This window comes from Pipra filicauda, unplaced genomic scaffold (genome assembly GCF_003945595.2).
Source record: "Pipra filicauda isolate LSUMZ 115617 unplaced genomic scaffold, ASM394559v2 scaffold346_size766342_pilon, whole genome shotgun sequence".
Classification (NCBI taxonomy): domain Eukaryota; kingdom Metazoa; phylum Chordata; class Aves; order Passeriformes; family Pipridae; genus Pipra; species Pipra filicauda.
The window spans coordinates 268,797-285,358 of NW_024104472.1; the positions used below are offsets into that span (position 1 = coordinate 268,797).

Below are 16,562 nucleotides of genomic sequence, written 5' to 3' on the forward strand. Positions count from 1 at the left end.
TCGGTAAGAGGTTGGACTCGACGATCTCAGAGGTGTTTTCCAACCTAAGTGATTCCGTAACTCTGTGATTCCCAGGGCTGTCCCTCCAGCCGCCTCAGCGTATCTCGTGTCACGCCTGCCTCCCTCCTCCGCAGCGACCAGACACCCCACCAGGGCATCCCACCTCCCTGCCTTTCCCTCGGGAGAGACCCCATCGAGGGGCTCCTCTGCCTGGGGGCCGGCTGAAGAGACCATCGCTCTAATATAACATGGCTGCGCCGGCGTCTGCTCTCCGTGCGGGCGAGTCACGCACCGAGGGAACCTCCGGGCGGGTTATCCCCCTCAGGCAGCGCAGCCGCTGCCACGCACTCGCCTCTGCGGAGCCGAAGACGGAACGCCGAGAGCCGTAGGCGCAGCCACGGCCGTGAGCGGGAGCGCTGCCTCTGGGCGGGGCTTCTGCGGGGACGTTACAACTCGCCGGGGCTGGCGGCGGCGCCATTTTGAATCGGCCGAGGGTCGGAGGCGGCGGCTGCCGAGCTGGGATCCGCGTCACCCGAGCGAGAACCGGCGAGGAAGGAGCGGATATGGCCGCGAATAGGAACTTGAAGCAAGTGCGGATCGAGAATAGCTCCCCAGCGGCGCCGCTGGGCATGGTGGGGGGTGGCGGCGGCGGCGGCGGCAACCTGAAAGGATTGCGGGGCCTAGAAACGGAGAGTGAGGCGGCGGCGGCCATGGCGCTGGCGCCGAGCAAAGAAGGTGGCGGAGATGAGGAGCAGGAGGGTGGCTTCACCATCGATATCAAGAGCTTTCTCAAACCTGGAGAGAAGAGCTACACTCAGCGCTGCCGGCTGTTCGTGGGGAATCTGCCTACGGATATCACCGAGGAGGATTTCAAGCGCCTCTTCGAGCGCTACGGGGAGCCCAGCGAGGTCTTCATCAATCGGGACCGTGGCTTCGGCTTCATCCGCCTGGTGAGGAGCCGGGCGAGCCCCTGTGGCTGCCCCGTGACCCAGGGGCTGCCTCTGCAAGCGGGACGCTTCGGTCCATTGCCCCCCGCCCCCTTCCCTTCCTTTTCGGCGGGTGTAAAAAAATGGCAATGTCTGCCTCTCATTCTCTCTGCTCGCTGCTAGCGCTGGTCCCTCCCCCTCCTCTTCTTTCTCCCCCTTCCCCTGTTACATGCAAGCCAAAGCCTTGCGTTCTGAGTAGCCCTCCCGGCCCCTGGCGTTTCGGACCCCGCCTCACCCGTCGGCGCTGGGCAGAATTATTTCGAAATACCGCTGCTCACACATCGTGAAAACAGAACATACAATCATGGAATTGCAGAGAATGGGGGACCTTGGTTTGTTTAAATCACTTGTGCCCAGATAAGACTGGATTTTTAGGGGTAATACAGTATTTGATCAAACATGCTCGAGTTGAGCATGCAAAAAAAGGAATCATCCGGAAAGTTTATGATATTGTATTTAAATGTCAATTTAATATGCAGTTTTGGTTTTCATGATTGCCGTGTCTAGAATGCTCCTATTTATATCATTCTCAGAATAGGTTTAGAGTTCCTTGGGTGTCTCTAAATATGATTTTTTCATATATTTTACTGGCTAGCAATTTTTTTCTTTTTGGTTGTCATCTTTAAATGCTTGTGGCATTCTGCCATACATCTTTTACCCTGAGAGTTCCCTAGCCTGAAATAGCGATTTTCTGGAGGAAGTGTGATGTATTTACATGCCATTATTCAGTTTTGTATGTAATAATAGATCAGATAGAGCTTTTATGTGAACTTCCCTTTTCCATTATGTTCAGGAAATGTTTATGTTCTATATATCTATTAGCTTACCTAGTCAGTTGAACTGTGGAGAAAGATCTTAAGAATAATTTCTTTAAGGGATTGCAGGTATCAAACTCGGTGAAGTGAGGAAAAAAAGCAGTTGTTCATGCACACTGTCTCATGGATGTGGGTGCAGAAAGCCTGTAAATGTGAGAAGATATGAGCAGAGAAGGTGATTTCATCATTTGTTGATGAAATTTGAATTGGACATCCATTGAGAGCAAGTGTGATATTTTCACTTATGAAAAAGCAAAACAAGAAGCTAAACCAAAACACCTTAGGTGCTGTAGTGTAGTCTTTGAAAATACTGTTCCTGCTATGTGGAGCTAGGAATGCAGAATATAAACATCTGAGTAGGTAAATATGAAAAAGCATCAAGTTTTCAACTCTACTCAAAGCCTTTATGGGGCAGCACTGTCATAATGGAAATTTGTTAAGTCCTCAAATGTGCAACAAAAGATTAATGTGTGTGTGTCATCTTTTAGAATAAATCATAGGGGATGACAGATGAAAGTGGCATCTGTTGTCTTTAAAAATAAAATCTATGAAATATTTTATATCTTGATAAAGGAATCTAGGACCCTGGCTGAAATAGCGAAGGCAGAACTTGATGGTACTATTTTGAAGAGCAGACCGCTTCGAATTCGATTTGCTACACATGGAGCTGCCTTAACTGTCAAGAATCTTTCACCTGTGGTTTCTAATGAGCTGCTGGAACAAGCATTCTCTCAATTCGGGCCAGTGGAAAGAGCGGTTGTTGTAGTAGATGATCGTGGCAGAGCTACAGGAAAAGGTTTCGTAGAGTTTGCAGCAAAACCTCCAGCACGAAAAGCTCTAGAAAGATGCAGCGATGGGGCATTCTTGCTAACAACGTAAGTTCCCCGGCTTTTGTTTGAATTTGTGTGAGTGTATCTTTCTGCTGTGAACAAAAGCTGCATTTGTGGGCATTTCCTAGTTCTTAAGAAGACTGAGATTCTGCCGAGGTTTATAACAATAATCTCTGGAAAACTTCTATTTTTAGGGCAAGCAAACTTACAAATTGCAGAACTTCTACATCTCTTATTTCTGTAAGTGCTGAAGAGAGTTGTTCAGTGCTGTACTTCACCACATTCACAAGTGACATTTTCAAATGCTTTCTGAAAGACTATTTGAAATGATGATAGTCATGTTTTTTTTTAATTTTTATTTTTCTGATTCTCATTTGGGAAAATAAGACTGTGCTTTCACAGTCTGGAAACTTGCTGCCATTGAATTGGGGAACGTGTAGTTCTTTTCTTGCCTTGGCTGTGTTGTTGATCTTTTTATCTGCTTGAGAACTTCATATTTCCGTAAGCCTCTTGTGCTTGCTAAAACAACAGAAAAGCATTCAGTTTTTCTCGGGCTCTTTTTGGTCTGTTTAAACGCATGATGGTGCTTGGTAATGTCAGGTGCAGGAGAAAATGTTATCAGAAGGAGATTGCAGGTGGGTAAGGGGTCTGGAACTCCTATTTCTTGTGATAATCTCATAAATCTCGTGTGCCACTGAGCTGATTTGGTTGCTACATAGTAAATTCATTCTGAATAGGTCTTTACTGTTATCAGGAGGTGCCAGCAATTTATTCTTATCCCCTGGGTTTTCTTGGCATTAGTATTTGAATGGAAGCGTGGTGAGCCAAACAAGGGAACTAATCTATTCCAGTGTTACATGACTGTTATTTTTGGCATGAGAGATGTGGCAGGGGGAAGAAACCAGGATATGAGGGGTAGTAGTGTTGTTTTACCAGCTGGATAGATTAGTTGAATTGACCATCTAACTGTGGCCTCGGTGAATAAAAAGCACTTGATCTTTGTCTTGCTTAGGTGGCTGACATGTTCCCTAAAGCACAATTGCAAAGATAATTAACATGAATCTGGTGCCATGATATTTTTAAGTTTTGCTTCAGAGTCTAAATCACATTTATTAGCTGAAAACTCTTTGCCTGATGAGAAGAAAATCTTTAAATTCATGGGTTAAATGTATCAAAACTAGACATCTGAAACAACGATCTATAGATTTAAAATTGTTTTGAATCATAACTTGTTAGCGCCACAGTTCAGTTGCATTTAAAAAGCAACTGTCATCAGAAGAAACAGCGGCTGAGTTGTGCCCTGTGATTCCAGACTTCATTTTTTTAACCTAGACTTGATGCACCAAGCGGTGGGTGATGATCTGCAAGGTGAAATAAAGGTGTGGAACATAATAAATGAGTGCTGGTGTTTCTAGCGGTTTAAAGTATGTTTTGTAGGCTCTGCTCCCAAGACTGATGCAGAGAGTTTTTTACACAGTTCAGGATTCTTATACTGCTATCTCTGGCAGTACTGGCTAGTACTTGCCTCTAGTTACTACATTTCAAGGATGTGATTTTCAAAGATAAATTAGGATTCTGATTTGTGAGTGTATGGTTGTTCAAAGAATGGGTTTTAAATAACTTAAGCAGAAATGTCTTTCTAATTATCACTGGAATATTAATGCCAAATTACCAAGGTGTTTTCAATTGTAGAGAAACTTTCAATAATAAGTTCTGAAAGTCTGTAGAAATATCAAATTAGGTTGTGTTATTCTGTTTTGAATTTGAGGCTTTCTCAGTATAGTCATGGCCCCCGTGTTGCCTCACTGATAGGAACAAAAAGGTCGTTCCTTCCTAAGTATGTTGTAATTGTTGGTAGATGGTTTTGATATTTTAAAAAATCCTTCCTTCATAGCAAACAGAACTATGTCAAGTAAGTTGTGGTTTCTGGGCTGAACAGCTGGTTTTGGGCATAGAAACAATTATTTTCAAAGGTAGTTCTTAAAATCAGGATTCATTGACATTCTATGATTTAAGGCAAGATACAGGAATTATAGAGGACGTTTTAGCTTTCTGGAATGTTTCCTCAGAATGCTAAAATAACTGTAACTGCTTGATCTATGATTCAGTTATTAAATTGGAAATGTTTTCCAGAACACCTCGACCTGTTGTTGTAGAACCAATGGAGCAATTTGATGATGAAGATGGACTCCCAGAGAAGCTAATGCAAAAAACACAACAGTACCACAAGTAAGTTGTGATTAGCTTTATTTTATAAAACATGATTTATGTACTTAGTTACCTTGATAAATATACACAGATTTTTATTTTTGGATTTGAGTAACAGGAAGTACTGTGTTGTATGTCATGCTGTTTTGTGTCAAAGGATTAAACAGGGCCTTCCCAGAATTTTCTAATCATAGTAAAATTCTGATTTGGCTTGTTGGTTTTACAGTCTGTGTGTTTTTTAAAGTAGAGAGATTCTTGACCTACACTGCAGTCAGTGGGAGCCTGTTGCCAGACAAGCTGTAGTCTTTTATGGATTAGGAGTGTGGTCTAATCCTGCAGAGATTTGTGTACCCTCAGATTTTTATGTTCTCTGAACAGTCCCTTAACTGTTTGCAAACTCAGTGGATGGGACGTCTTTGCAGCTTCCACAGTTCGGATAAAACTTTGAGCGTGACATGAAAAAGTGAGTCTTGATCATGAGGTAGAGAAGTCACCTAATCTGAAAGTACTTATTTTTAGTATTGTAATTTGCCACTAAAAATCATATTGCTTGAAACTAAAATGTGTATTCTGGTAAGGCTGTAGAATACCACTTCCTAAAAATTGGTGACTGTTAGGTACAGTATTAGTGTTAGAACAGGAAATAAAATGTTGACACCTTTTAATGTGTACAGATTCTGGTTAATATTCTGAGCTGTCTAGTAAGCTTTGATAGTTATCTAAATAACTGGTTTTATGAATTGACTGCTTGCTTTAGAAGGCTGAACACAGTTAATCTGGTGTTGTACCTTGGTATTTTGTACTGGTGTAAATACAAATTTTTATCTTAAATAAATTGGGCAGATCTTTACTGGACAATTTTTGGAAAACTGTCTCTGTTACTTTGTTACTTGACTTAACAGCTGAATTAAGCTTTGTCTGGTTCGGAATATAGTCATCTGACAGGTTGATGTAAGGTCAGATCTGCACTTGAAGTTATTGTTTATACATGCTCTGGCTGTTGCAGCTGTTGATCTAAACGTGTCCTTCTGTACATTTTAACCGCAAAATTTTTATTAGGGAAAGAGAACAACCTCCACGTTTTGCTCAGCCTGGAACGTTTGAGTTTGAGTATGCTTCACGGTGGAAGGCTCTTGATGAGATGGAAAAGCAACAGCGTGAACAGGTCGACAGGAACATTAGAGAAGCCAAAGAGAAACTAGAGGCAGAAATGGAAGCAGCTAGGCATGAGCATCAGTTAATGCTGATGAGGCAAGGTAATATTGGATAATCTACTAGTATTAAATTTGTTTTGTCACAGATTTTTTTTTGTGTAGTATATCATGCTGTATGTTATACTTAAAGATTTTGCCAGCCACTATTCAATGAAATGCATTTAACTGAGAAAAAGGAGGTAATATTTCTCCTTACACATGTTCCTCACTGATTTGCAGAAATGAATTAAGAAACTGAGAAAGGGGCAATTGTCTAGGTCTGTTTTCTTCACTTAAATTTGTCTAGTTGCATAGTTTGTGTAAAATAATTGAATAGTAGCTTCACACTCATCAGTAAAGATTATTTTCCACTTTTGATGTTCCTTATGGTACTAGATAGGACTGAGTACTATTTGCCGGTCTTGTGCAGGGAAAAATAAAATGATAGCTTGTACTTGTAGCTGCTTTGTACGCCTCTAGTATGATATTAAATGTTCCAGTAGCTAATGTTACTTTTTTTTCCTTTGAAACCCAGCTGAGAAGTCTGATATGTGCCTAGTATTATATGTATGTAACAACTCAAAATAGCACACAGTTGCTGTGAATTTCTGCTGTTGTTCGAATTTTAAGATCATTTATCCCTTTTTTGTAATTATTTGAACATCTTGTCTTTCCTAATTGGGGCAAAAAGTTCTTTAGCAATTGCTTTCAAGCCTTATCTTTACGAATGGAGCAGGGTGAAGCTTGTGTTTCTTGGGCAGAGAGAACAGTAGTGGGGCAAGTACTAAAGTTTTTTGGTTTTTTAAATCTAAAGGGAGATCATGGCTGCCTAAAAAAATTTTTATCCCTCAGAGTGTTAGATCATAAGACAGTACAACAAGTAGTTTGATAGACTGAATAAGAATGCCTTGTCATTTTGAAGGGATGGGAACTTGATGAGATTTTAAGTAGTGGCTGCATTTCAAAACCTAAACCCAATTAACTGGCAGAAGTTGTTTGCTGCAGTTACTTGGCTTTACTTAAAGCTTACACTTACAAAGGGACATTTTTGTCAACAGTATGACCTCCCTGTGTGGGACTGGTTTCTTTTAATTTTTTTCCTGCTTACTTGGAGGCAACGTTGAAAGTATATGAGGTAGATTAGGTTAGTCACTAGACTGGTGGAATTAGAGAACCTAAATGCTTGAATATATTGCATGTAAATGCAGAGTCTTCTAAAATAAGCTTTAAAACATTTTCATAGTTGGGAAGGAGTTTTAAAGGAACGTACTTCATTTTTTATATAGTATTTTTAAAACTACTGCAACTGAAAGTTGTCATTAGGAAAAAGTTTATTTAGCCTTTTTTTCCTGACTAGGCACAAATGCTTTCAGTGTGAAGCCATGCTGTTTTTATAAGGTCTTATATAGAGCATAATTACTAAAACCATAATTTATGTATATAATAACATATAAAGCATAAGATCTAATACAGAGCGTAGTAACGTCGTAAACTGTTTTGCAGCACCTGAAATGACAACTGTCATGTTGTTTCTTGGTTTACTTTCCAAGAAAAAATGTTAAAGTGTTTAGTTTGTGTGTAAGCATAGATGTATCTTACAGGTGAGGAACGTGCATGTTAATGGGATATAACAGCAATGCCTATAATACACCATACAGCCCTCCCTTTTCAATTAGACATATATTTTTAATTCTGTGTGTATATGTGATAGATATTTCCTAAGATGGTTCAGTGCTGAAGATGCAGGTTGGATAAATTTACCATTGATTTACCTAATTGCTAATATTTAACAGTGTTAATGGTCCAGTTCTAGAACTCATGCTCTTATATTTTCTCAGAATTCATTCACCTGTTGCCTGTATTTGAGGGCAAGATCGGGGATTACTTTTTCTTAAATTATCATGCCTTAATTATGTTGAGTGAGACAATATGACAGTAGCCTATTTATTAAGATAGAAAAGCTCTTGATGGTAAAACATGGGAAAGCAGCTTAGATGTGTTTTGTAGATACTGGGGTTTCTTTTAAGTACAGTGTGAAGGAAAAGATATTCCTCTTTTGAAATATCTATTAAGCCCTGCTTTTATATGGAAAAGGAAGAGAATTACTGCTCCCATTAAAGAACCACTAGAACATAAATTCATTTGGTGCTAATATTCAAGTGAGAAAATGTGCTATCTGTTAGTGTGGGAGGAGGATTTGTTTTCCCCTCACAGTTCAGTTAGCAGAGTACTTTCTTGGTACCAGATAACTTGGAATTTTGTTCAGCTAATTAGATTTCTGCTGATTCACCTGCAAATGTTTTCCAAGATCTAAGGGTTAGTAAGTATTCCTTCTGTTTTAAACTCAATTCTCCAGCTTCAGTATGTATGAAAATAAGGTTATGTTTTTGTTTTTGTTTTTTTTTTTGGAGATTAGCTGCCTCTAAATGTTATTGGTCTAAACAGTGTCTGTGGGTCTAAGTTTATGCCATGCTGAGAATATTAATTTTATTAATGAGATTGCATCACAGGGTTTTTAAGACAGATGCAATGGAACTTCTAAGGCATCAGAACCTAGAATTAATATTTTTGTATACCTGATGCACTAAGTCAGATTTAAAGATGCATTAGTTATTATAAAATACGAAATGCAATATTTTAATTATGTAGGAGCTAAAAAGAAGATGAAATAATGAGCTTACTGGTCCATATACTCCCGCAAGTGAAGGTTTTGTAGAAACTGCTTTATGAGAGTTAGTAGGACTTGAACTCTAGAATGTGTTGGTTTAAGTACTCAGATTTTCGTGGTGTGGTATTAATACTGAAGGTAGATTTCATTCTTTTGATATGTGTAATTTTTCACTTTTAAGTGTCATGTTTTGACAGACTGAGTCAGAAGTAATTTGTAAAGCAGAATACGTGTTTCCATGTGTAAGTAAATTACATGATACTTCTGGTCTACATACTGTGGTATGTGTCAAGCTTTTATAAATATTCTCTCATAATGATGGTTAAATAGATTATGAAAATATTGGGAAGCGTGACTGAATTTAAGCAGAAGCTTAATTTTTATATCAATTAGTGGAAGATTAGCATTTATTTTCCATTTTTAGATCCTGAAAAATCAGCAGCTAAAACTGCTTAAAAGTCTTTGTGGAGTTGGTATTCCAACTTGTAGGATTAACTTCTGAGATAAGAGTACACTTTTACCTTCTTCCATCTGCTGTGTGGAAGGATGAGGATAAAATGAAGATGTTGTCCTTTTAGAAGCACAAGAAAGTGCAGAGGCTTTTGGGTTTTTTTTCCACAGTTGGTTTACTGCAGATTTTTTCAGTTTGGAGAAAGACCCCGTGTCCAACATATGTCAGTAAAGAATTACCATAATTGCAGAGCTTTTAATACGAATGGCTCTTGTGCACAGCCCAAACCTGTATATCAGTATTTTCCCTTGGCTCGTAAGGCTTTGTGCCAAGATTCTGCTGTTGTCAAATGCTACTGAATCATGAATTGCTATGTTGAACTTTAAAATACTAACAATTTCAGCAAAGGCAATAATCACAGCTATACAATGGAAAAAAATTAAGAGAATAGTGGGAAAAGTAGTGTGCTACACCTTAAGAGCAAAGGGAAGTAAATGATAAATTTGTAGCAATTACTAATGGAGAGAAAGTAGGAAATCCTGTGCCAGTGTGCACGAGAAATAGGGAATGCTACATAAAATTGAAAGAACAAAGAACTGAAAAGGAAACATCTTTTCCCGCAGTGGACAGTGTTGAGTATAGAGTGGGTCGGTTCTTAATCTCTGATACCTTGAAGCAACCTAAAGGTTCATTTTAAAAGAAGAGTAAGTACACTTGCACTCTGAAATATTCTGGAGGTTATTTAAAAGGAAAAATAGTGTGCTTGTGACATTCCTGAAGTATCAGGATAACAGTGGCCAGGCCTTTTATGGCAAGCACTGTTGGAAAGAAGTGGCCCTCAGACTTTGTGATTTGAGTGAATCTTCGATGTAGTCATATTCAGTTCAAGTGTGAAGTGTGTTAATTTTGCAGAAGAGATTGGAAAAGCAATCCTGCAAAATGTGCTTGAGAAAAGACTTCTAATGTCAATAAGGATGTTGTGAGAGTAAAAATCTGATAATCTTTGTTAGAAATGAAAACAAATACATGATATTTGGGCAAAATATACTGGTCATTGTAGTGTCGGGATATCAAAGTAAAATTTTAAGTTATGATAATTTATGTTGATGCAATTTTGAGGAAAGTGATTTGCATAGCTAAAAAGATTATATAATTAGTATAGTGAAGAAACACATAGAGAAATGTGCAGAATAGTTGAACTAAAACATAACAGGCATATAATAGTTTGTATGGGTGGAATGTTCCTGGTGGTGTCTATAAATAATGTCTTGGGGCCAATGTACTCTGAAGATAGAAAAGACAAAGAACTGCTTCCTAACAAAAGGTAGAATTAGTATTCTTTGAAGAAAGGATAAATTTCCAGGCAGGAATCTATAATATGACTGGTCAGCAAAAGTAATAACTATGAGTTGTGCCCTGCTATGTAAGAGCATTTTAAGTGCTTCTAAAGGGGTTATGGCTCTTCCTTTGTGGTGGGGGTTAAAATACGAGTAATTTCTAAGTTGCTATAGAGTCATGTGATAAATCTCCATGGAGGTTTGAATTTCATGCACAGAAATTCATATAATTTTTTTTTTTCTGATGTGTGCCATTGTAGTGGTCTGCAATAGATAGTGGAGAGTATAAGTAAGTCCATATATATTGTACTAGTAGTGTACTAGGTGTAGTGTACTTCATACTTGACTTTAGCAGTATACAGCATTGTGAGAACATTGATGCCCTGCCCCAGATGTAAAACCAGGATGTGATTTAAGGGATTGTGAGATTTTTCTCCGTTTCTTTGGGGACTTCAAATTTCTGTTGTCCTAACCTGCTGTGGAGACTTTGCCCATCCTGTACCTTTCTGCCTTTATGAGCCATAGATCCAGTGTGTTTTTTCATAGCTTTATGGGAAGAAATGAGTTAAATGCATTGATGAATTTGTTTAAAATTTGAATGTTATAACTGTAACCCTACAAGAATAACAATTTTTATGTTGCCACACTATTAATTGACAGCTTTTATATTTAAATACACTTTTAATCCCGGTAGATCTCATGCGTCGCCAAGAAGAATTGAGGCGTTTGGAAGAACTTCGAAATCAAGAACTTCAAAAACGCAAGCAGATACAATTGAGGTATTTTGTCTTCTACTGTGCAAAAGTGTGGCATGCAGCTGCTGTAGGCCTGTGTGAATTTAGATACTTCAGCTTGTCGAGCTTGCTATTTATACCAAATAGAAGTGTTTCTGCTGCTAAAAATTTGCTTTTCAAAAGCATAATATGTGCTGTTTCTGATAATGTTAATATAATGCTAATGTAAAAGAATGGTTTCAAGTTTTCCTTGAATTTTTTCATTTGTATCAGCTCTACTAGTTCTGTTGTAAATTTCTGAGATTTCTAAATAGTGTAGAAATGTTTTAACATAGTGTTTTTGTTTCATATTTATTTTAACCTTGTCACTGCAGCATAGCTGTGATAGATGTGAACATGCTTCTAAGATTTATGGGCAGGGGATCTGCATATAGAACTGTAGCATTGCAATTTTATAGTCTGACATGGGATTTTGGAGGGTGATTTTGCTTTATGTTCTGGTATATTGCAAATATTGGTTTTCGTGTCTGCTAAAATTTAAGAAAATAGACATAATGTCATCATGCTGATTAAGTTTATACTTTTTGTGTTAAATATCACAATAAATGTTAAGAAAAAAAGAATAACACAAACTCAGAGTTAAAAATGTATGTGTTGACAGTATTGAAATGTTTTAATCCATAGTGACTTGTTAAAAAGTTTTAACCTGCTCACCAGTATGTACCTGAAAGACTACATAGTATATACTGGTATTGCAATTACCTGGATTCCAGTTTAAAAAAATTTAAAAATACTTCAATAATATTCCAACTCATCAAGTGGAGTAGATTAGTGCCTTACACTGTATAAAAAAATAAGTAATGACCAGTTTTGTTTATACGCTTGATCTTATGTCCTGAGACTGAGTAGCAGACTGAACAGGTGAAGATACTAAGCTGACGTAATTTTTGAAAAATATTCTAGACATGAAGAAGAACACAGACGTCGTGAAGAAGAGATGCTACGTCAGAGGGAACAGGAGGAATTACGACGTCAGCAGGAAGGAGGATTTAAGCCAAATTTCATGGACAATGTAAGTCAAAATCTATGATAAAAGTCCAAATTGCAAAATAATTTTTTTATTGTATTATTTGTTGTATTAGCTATTGAATTGCCATCTTCATGTTTACTGTTTTTAATTTAGAATTCCGTCATTCTCTTGGGAGAAGTGGTGCATATTCAGTAGTGTGGTTATTCTCTTGTATGATGACATCACTGTTATTTTTCCTATGAACTGGTGATGTAACACTTCAGTTACCTTAAGGTGTTTAGATAATTTGTCTTTTTTTATTTGGGAAAGGGGATGGGAATCAATGATGTTTCCATGAGGAGGTGCCTTAGTCTACTTGAAGGTTTAAATTTGAAACCAGTTCATGGTGTTAAGCTTGTTTGAATTGCTTGTTTTGGTTTATGCTTACCTTAAGAATAATGTACTCCAGAAACAAAATGGGCAGTGTTAATTTCATATGGAGCCTGAAATTGCTCTTGGTTTTGACCCTACTGTAAAACTAGATGAAGAAAATATAAAAATCTTTACTAAAGGAGACTGAAAGATTATAAAGGTGGGAAAAAATTGTCCTCTTCTATAATTTCTACATTATTTATATTAGTAATTTAGATATGCTCTGCCTCTGCAGGACTAGCAAAATGGTGGTATCAGAGGAGTCAGCTTCTAAATTTTCATGATGATCTGTTTTGGTAAAGGAATATGGCTCTCTCTACCAACCAAGTCAGTTAAATGAATGCAACCTGTGTTGCAAATGCTTTAGTTTCATATGAGTAGGATATCTTTTACTGTTACAGCTATTCTTAGTGAGGAAGCAATGAATAAGCGATTCACACAATGCTCTTTTATGTTATTATAACAACTGTAGTCTGCAGGAGGGAAATTTGCTCCCCTTCACAGATACAACTTGATACATGAATCAGAAATGAACTGCTGATTTCTCAGCTACTTTCTGTTTTTGTGGAAGAAATACCTATTTTACATTCTATACCTTAAAATTTTCTGTGTGGTTGCAAAGAATTTATTACATATGTTCTGAGACATCCTAAGAGATGCTAGAAAATAAATGATTTCCTGCTCTTGGCAGGACATTTTTCCCATCCTCTGCCACTTAGTGTTTTTAATAAAGATTGGGAGAAAGCAGAATAGTTCTTTTGATTTTACTAACAGCTATCAGTTGATTTTTCACTCAGTGTTTTGAGGGACTTGGATCAGAAAGCAGTTAGTCTTTTTATTTCTGTAAGTGCTCACACTGTAAAAGAAAATTGCTTTCAGCATGTCTTTTTTTCGGGCTGATGAAGACCAGGAGTTCAAAACTCATACTGTCCTTTAGTGTGTTCCAAATATTATTAAACAGACTTCGGTAAATAGCATATAACAGTTGCCTGATGTAATTTAGAAATAGTACTTACTGATCGTAACTTCTGTACTGCCAAATGTGAAATTTCATTTCACCTTAATATCTTAATGTAGCATCTTTTAGGGTCACCTGACTTTCTGACCCTGTAAGCTACCTGTCAAAATGCTCCTCTGCCTGTTGTGTGAGGCCCGTGCTTCTCTCTGCAGAGAACTGCACCAGCTGGAAGCTGGGGAGCCAACCCACAGGCTTGGGATAGCAGTAGCTCCCGCAGATTCCATTGCTGTTAGGAGGTTGTGGCCTATATTCTGCAGCTTGGAGTGCTGGGGAAAACCAGATAACGTTGGCCACCACAGCCGTTAACTGCTTTTCTTCTTATATCTGTCTTGAGAAAATGTTATTTAGTCTCTGTGCTTGAATTGCTTGCCACAGTTTGGCCATCCTCATTGCTTATCTACGTTTTTAAATTCCAAACTCTGTGTAAATAGAAACTATTCCAAGTTGCTGTGCTGGACTTGGCAAAAATGTAGGGTAAGAAGGGAAGAGGAGTGGTTCGAATGGAAAGCACTTCAATCACTGTGCACAATTTTTGTGACTTTTATACGTTGAATTTTTTTGGAGGGGAAAGGCAAAGGTGGAAGAATGGTTTGGAAGAATGTAGCCTCCCCACTGTGTTGGGTTCATCTGGAACTAATTATGCACTGCTAGAATATATATTTGTAGCTGTGCAGTAACAGCCCTACTGAAAGTGTGGAAAGTTATATGTAAAGGAATATGTAGTACAGGTGTATTTTTAAATGTCATATGAAGTGGTATATACAATAATATATGACAAAAATCTTTTATCTAGACTAGTCTTTAGTATTCTGGTCATGTTTTGACGTGTGTTTTACTTCTGATGTTCTTTGAACCTTAAAAACAGGGTAGAATGAAACAAAATTGAAAGTTACGTGTTTACTTACTTTCTTTAGCAGCAGTTTCTAATCAGGGCAGCTCTGTGACTAAGCTCGCCTGTCATTTTATAGGTGTTTGTTACAACATTTTTTTAGATAACTGTACTTAGGTAGTGTGAATGGGAATTGAAAAAGCCTTTGCATTTTGCAGCAGACAAAAATTGTGAACTATGTCTGGAGATTGCAAAATGATACATCAAATCTGTTTTCAACTTAGAATTTCTTATACAACTGATTTTTTTTATTTGTTCTTACTAATACCTCTTTACTGGGAACAGATTCCATCTGGTACTTACTTCTAGTCTCAGATTACCATTGTACATATACTGAAAAAGTTATTCTCTATTTTAAGAGTTTAAAAGTTGACTGTTGGTAAGAATTGCATTTTTTTATACTGGTGGATAGTTTTTTACCATATCAGGTCTTGATAAACTCTTTTGGCATAATCCTTATAACATATTAAATTCTCTTGCCAACCATTTAGAAGGACAATAATAATTGTTTCTAATCCTTGTTTTTGTTTCTTAAAAGCTTTGAAAAGTAAGCTTTCTTCGCTTATATCCTATCCCTTTTTACTGTTCAGTCTAAAAGAGGAAGATAAATGGTAAGTGCGACAACCAGAATTGGAATCTCTCCTATAGGGCTGCAGTGTTACACTTTCCTGTTGAAAGTTTCTATCTCTGTCTTTTCCCTAAGTCATTAAACTTTGATTCTTTTAAGTATAACTGCTTTTGAAAAGCATCTTGTAATCAAGTTTAATGCAGTGTCCAGTTACTTTGTTTAGTTACAGATGATAAAAATATTTTCTGTGGGGGGATTTCTTTTCCTGAAGCATTCTTGTTTCTGTTGATGTACACTAGAAATTTGATTGCATTGATTGTTAGCCTAATGGGCAGCCTAGTGATGCCTAAAGAATTTACTAATCTGGTTCTGTGATCTCTACTAGATAAGTTATTGATAAACACTTCCATATTGCTTAGAGATTTTCCCTTGCTTTCTAAAAGTCGGTTAGTTAAAATCTGTTGTTATATCTCAATATATATGCGTTCTAATTTCACAGTACCTTAATTGGGAAATTTGTTTTCCTGTAGTATTTTGGTAGTTTTTATTTTGTGTACATTCCTCTGTCTGAAAGAGGATCTTGCTGATGGTGATTGAAAACAATATTGTATTTTTCAACAGCACAAGTACTTTTTAAAAAAAAGTACTTCTGAGTGCTGGTTAATACATTAATTGTTCAGACATGCAGTGGTTACTATCCAGTTGTGAATCACTTGCTTAGATTTACACTGTTAAATCTCAGTTGGAGCCTTTTTACCAAATAATTCCAGTTCCAGGAAATACTTTTATTCATGTCACCAGCTTAGAGTGATTTGGATTTAGTATATTAAAATAGTTTTCATGTACCTACGATAGAGACCAAAATATGTAGGAGTTATAGTCTTAGTTTTGTGGTGTACAGATTTAATTCTGTAGTAACAGTGTGAAATAGGTGATTATTGTAGTTGATGAAACAATAGTTGCAATAAAAACTTACAGCTCTTCTTCCTGATAGTTTAAAGAGGGAGTTGAGATTTTTGGATGTCCTTGCCCTCTTCCCTCCGTGGAAACTCCTCTTTTTCAAAGTGTAACTTGCATATGTAGGGAACTGATTCCTGTGAAATGAGTTTAAACTTCTGAATGCTTCGTGTTCTTTCATGTAAGACTTCGTATATTAAATACTTTTCCTTTTAATCTCATAGTCTTTTCAGGAATTATTTGTAGATGTTTTGCTTTCCTTCAGTTTTTCTTGCAGGAGCACTGCTGCTCAAGTATGTTGTGTAAGTATCGGCATAAAGTGGCAACCACGAAAGCAGTGGAGATTGCTTCAACAGTGGAGATTGTAGTGGACTTGTATCAAAAGCTGTAAGACAGATGAGAGCAAGGGAGTAAAAAAGCACATTGCAAAACAAGAGTGAAGTTCATAGCTTCATATTCCCACCATA

At 37.5% G+C, this 16,562-nt stretch overlaps 1 protein-coding gene across 3 annotated transcripts in view; it reads left to right on the top strand.

Moving 5' to 3' along the window:
• Window positions 1-450: 450 nt before the first annotated feature.
• The window catches only part of PSPC1 (paraspeckle component 1), a 61,641-nt gene continuing 45,529 nt past the window's right edge, over window positions 451-16,562 (top strand). For all 3 annotated transcript variants that reach the window (XR_005564651.1, XR_003540338.2, XM_027719238.2), the window contains exons 1-6: window positions 451-950; window positions 2,375-2,676; window positions 4,765-4,860; window positions 5,899-6,095; window positions 11,183-11,267; window positions 12,186-12,294. Coding sequence is in view for 1 of the 3 variants with exons in the window: in XM_027719238.2 (XP_027575039.1) it covers window positions 564-950; window positions 2,375-2,676; window positions 4,765-4,860; window positions 5,899-6,095; window positions 11,183-11,267; window positions 12,186-12,294 (1,176 nt within the window). In the remaining 2 variants the exon portion in view is untranslated. The remainder of the gene's footprint in view (window positions 951-2,374; window positions 2,677-4,764; window positions 4,861-5,898; window positions 6,096-11,182; window positions 11,268-12,185; window positions 12,295-16,562) is intronic.